At 49.1% G+C, this 4632-nt stretch overlaps 1 protein-coding gene across 1 annotated transcript in view; it reads left to right on the top strand.

The window, feature by feature from the left end:
• Positions 1-4310, top strand: part of ddx21 (DEAD (Asp-Glu-Ala-Asp) box helicase 21) — a 20604-nt gene extending 16294 nt beyond the window's left edge. Inside the window, exons 11-15 of the mRNA XM_080536540.1 lie at positions 849-922; positions 1951-2110; positions 2388-2522; positions 2938-2982; positions 3346-4310. Coding sequence (XP_080392666.1) covers positions 849-922; positions 1951-2110; positions 2388-2522; positions 2938-2982; positions 3346-3600 — 669 coding nt within the window. The 3' untranslated portion in view covers positions 3601-4310. The remainder of the gene's footprint in view (positions 1-848; positions 923-1950; positions 2111-2387; positions 2523-2937; positions 2983-3345) is intronic.
• The last annotated feature ends 322 nt before the right edge of the window (positions 4311-4632 follow it).

Raw genomic sequence — 4632 nt, 5'->3', positions numbered from 1 at the left:
CTCCTAGCTGTGTCGATCGTGATAGGACTCCCCTATCCGGACACGTTTGAATTGTTATCCTAACCCACGGTAAACCACAGTTATTAACCCGCAAAGGGTGCCTCGTAAATGTGAATCGCGCTCCTTATAGGAAGGCTGTGCCTGACGCTTCCATAGGGCGCTCTACTCAAAGTGGCATAATAGCGATTTTTTTGTGTGTTATGCTTGTTGTAAATAAAAGTTCTATGATGCATTGAAATGACATTAAACTAAGATAATACGATGGTTATCATAATTTTTCAAATCTTTATTAATAAGTAATTACAGAATAGGTAAATTACATTTCTGTCATGGCTTCCGCATTTTGGCCGACGAGAGAGTCGGAATCTTGTCGGAATCATGTGCTACCAAGCGGACCAATCACAGAGCTTACGGTTGCGTAGAAACTGACGCGTACTTACATTTTTGGAGATGTGCGCGTCAACCCTCTCCGTAGGCTACGCAAGGCTACGCGGCAAGCTACGCCGTAGCCTACGCCGTCGATTTTACGCAGGAGCGTAAACTGGGCTTTACTCATTCCACGAATGCATGATCCTTACAAGTTGTACCTCGTTGTAAAGGTGACTAATCAGGCTTTCCAACGATATAAAATACAATACCCATTGGTATTATTAAAGGGGAGGAAGAATCGACTGAAATAACGTTTCCAAACATTTTTTGAGGAGTTTATATATACACCAAATATATCCACAAATATATACGCCAAATATATACACCAGATATACCCAAATGTTGTTGTTGTTGATGTTGACGTTGTTGTTGTTGTTGTTGTTGATGATGATGATGATGATGTTGTTGTTTGTTTTCAGGGCATCACATTTAAACGGGTGGGCGTGCCTACCTCCAATGACATCATCAAGTCGTCCAGTAAAGATGCCGTCAAGTCAGTAACCGCTTCACTGTGTGTGTGTGTGTGTGTGTGTGTGTGTGTGTGTCTGTCTGTCTATGTCTGTGTCTGTGTGTGTTAAACCGCCCCCATGACTATCATTATTTTCACACAATGACAAAACATTTCCAGTTTTATTCTCTGAATAACAGAGAAATCAGAAACACCGCACATGGCGAATACAGTTGAATTGAATCAGTGGAAAGCATCTGGAAAGCAGCTGGCTCCATTCAATTTCCACCAGAGAAGAGGCGCCCGTCAATCACAGGCTCGCGACGCCAGGCGGTCATCTCTGATTCTGCTCACTCCTGTCTCACCTTGTTCATGCAGGTCTTACACACAGCCTCGTCAACATTCGCTGACTTGCCCTTGTCATTCGGTCGGAACCTTGAAATGGTTCCAAGTGCTCGCGGCAGTCTTTAGGGACCCAGCTTGCTCTCGCCGTATCTTTTTCTAATTCTCCGTTCTGAGGAGAGGCCGTCACGTGACGGGTCTTTTTTTTGGACAGGTTATTTATTTGACGAATTAGTTCTGTCATGACTTTCCTAGCATCTGTCAGCCACACAGACAGAGGTGCCTGGACGAACACTCTGAAGGCGTTTATTACATTTAATAAATAAATATTGCAATTTATGACGGTATTGACCAAAAAAACATTGCTATTTTCGGGAAAACACGGTTTTACAGTATAACCGAGCCCAACCCTAGTGAGTGTGTGTGTGTGTGTGTGTGTGTGTGTGTGGTCTCTGCTGTGTATGTCTTGGTAACTCTTCCCCCCCCACCACACAGCCATAGAGTAACTCCCCCCCCCCCCCCCCCCCCTCCTCTCCCAGGTACCTGGACTCGGTGCCTCACACAGCCATAGAGTAACTCCCCCTCCCCTCCTCTCCCAGGTACATAGACTCGGTGCCTCACACAGCCATAGAGTAACTCCCTCCCCCCCTCTCTCTCCCAGGTACCTAGACTCGGTGCCTCACACAGCCATAGAGTAACTCTCCCCCCCCCCCCCCCCCCTCCTCTCCCAGGTACCTAGATTCCGTGCCTCACACAGCCATCGAGTACTTCCGGGCCTCGGCGGAGACGCTGATCGCGGAGCGCGGGGCGGTGACGGCGCTGGCGGCCGCTCTGGCTCACATCTCCGGAGCCACGGCGCTGGAACAGAGGTCCCTGCTCAACTCTGACGCTGTGAGTTTAACCTTTAACCCCTGACCTTAACCCCTAACCCTAACCTTAACCCTGGAACAGAGGTCCCTGCTCAACTCTGACGCTGTGCGTTAACCTTTAACCCCTGACCTTAACCCTTGAACTTAACCCCTGACCCTAACCGTAACCCTGGAACAGAGGTTCCTGCTCAACTCTCAATGGAAGCATGTAGAGATTGAATAGAAGGGGGCCAAGGATTGACCCTTGGGGAACCCCACGTCATTTTAATTGTGTGTGTGTGTGTGTGTGTGTGTTCCAGGGCTACACCACCATGACGATGAGCTGCTCTCAGGAGCTCCACAGCATCAGCTACGCCTGGCGGGGCCTCAAGGAGCAGCTGGGGGAGGAGGTGGACAACCAGATAAAGGGCATGACCTTCCTGAAGGGCAAGATGGTACGCACGCCTACACACTCCCTCACACACCTTTATACACCCTCACACACCTTTATACACCTTTATACACCTTCACACACCTTTATACACCTTCACACACCTTTATACACCTTCACACATCTTTACACACCTTTACACACCTTTATACACCTTTATACAACTTTATACACCTTTATACACCTTTATACACCCTCACACACCCTCACACACCTTTATACACCTTCACACCTTTATACACCCTCACACACCTCTACACACCTCTATACACCCTTACACATGTGAACACATCCTTACTAAGATTACGATTATGACTGAATATATTGCATACCACATCCTGCTGTGAGTGACTGACTAGGGTCAACCTGACATTCAGACATTCAGACATTAAGGTTTTGATTGTTCTGTTTCCGTGTAGGGAGTCTGCTTTGATGTTCCTGTTGCCAAAGTAAAGGAGTACCAAGTAAGTGGGGAGCCCATCACTGGTTACCGTAGCATGTAGCATGTAACTTGTAGCCTGTAGCATGTAACTTGTAGCCTGTAGCATGTAACTTGTAGCCTGTAGCATGTAGCGTGTATCTGTACCATCTATCTGTAGCATGTAGCTGTAGCATCTATCTCTAGCTGTAGTATTTATCTGTAGTATGTATATATGTAGCTGTAGCGTGTAGCATGTATCTGTAGCATGTAGTATGTAGCATGTAGCATGTATCGTGCAAGGTTGTTCGTTTTGAGGGGAGGAAAGCAGGATAGCCGTGCGTCCAGTAGAGACGTAGGGGAATGGCGATGTCGTCATGGTTACGTGACTCTTCCTGTGTTCCTATAGGACGCCTGGCAGGACGGTCGCCGGTGGCAACTGGCCATCGCCATGGAGCTGCCTGACCTGGAGGAGAAACAGTTCGCCGACCGCGGTGACCGCCGCGGAGGGTTCGGAGGTGGTCGCGGGTTCGGAGGTCGCGGCGGCGGGGGGCGGTCCTTCGGCGGTGGTCGTGGTCGCGGGGGCGGCGGAGGCAACTGGCGAGGAGGAGAAGGAGAAGGAGGCGCCGTGAAACGCACGCACATCCGGGCGTTTGATTACTAGCCCCTCCCCCCTCTCTCTGCCCCTCCTCCTTCTCTGGACTGATCTGGCCCTCGGTCGGCCATCTGTACTGATGGCGGTGTGCTCCCAAGAGTGGCGGCCATCTTTACCGATGGCGGTGTGTTTTCTCGGGGCTGGCGGCCATCTTTACTGATGGCGGTGTGTGTGCTCCCGAGACTGGCGGCCATCTTTACCGATGGCGGTGTGTTTTCCGGAGACTGGCGGCCATCTTTACTGATGGCGGTCTGTTCCGTGACTGGCGGCCATTTGTTCAGATCTGCGTCGAAAAAGTCTTCGAACAGATGCTGTTCGCCTCAGCTCTGCTCGACTTCAACGTCGAGGGAAGCCCCTCCCCTCCCCTCCCCTCCTCGCTCCTCTCCTCCCCTCCCCTCCTCTCTCCTCTCCTCCCCTCCTCTCTCCTCTCCTCCCCTCTCCTCTCTCCTCTCCTCTCCTCTCCTCCCCTCCCCTCCTCTCTCCTCTCCTCTCCTCTCCTCCCCTCCTCTCTCCTCTCCTCCCCTCTCCTCTCTCCTCTCCTCCCCTCCCCAGACCTGGGAGTCTGCTGACGGCCATTTTGTATTTGGTATTTGGGGAACCGACCGACTGTTACCCTTGGCTGGGACGTACACCCCCTGATCATGTTAGAGCTGATTGCTTTGCAATTGGATATGGAAGTACCTGTATATGTATGAGCCCATTCATTTGAATGTGTCATTAAAGGTGATCTGATCAAACTGGGGTGTTTTGCTCTTCATTTTTATAACAGGGTATCCGCAGTGTCTTGAAAAGTATTAAAAGTTGATAAATCAATTTTGGGAAAATCAAGACCCTTAATGAGTATTAAAAAGTCTGATCACGATTTTATGAGGTCTTGAATTTTGTAGGTATTTTTCTGAATTAGACTCTGTCCAAAGAGTTTGAGTCCTAAAAACCTTTAGTAAAAGTTCGTGAATTTATTAGTTTTATTAAAAAACTAAGATGAACCGGAAATTGTGTTGTATGATAGTGGTCTAATCTATTGCAAACTAAAGCTGTTAA

This window comes from Nansenia antarctica (assembly GCF_963989245.1).
Source record: "Nansenia antarctica genome assembly, chromosome: 1".
Taxonomy (NCBI): Eukaryota; Metazoa; Chordata; class Actinopteri; order Argentiniformes; family Microstomatidae; genus Nansenia; species Nansenia antarctica.
This window is presented reverse-complemented; position numbering and strand designations above follow the sequence as displayed.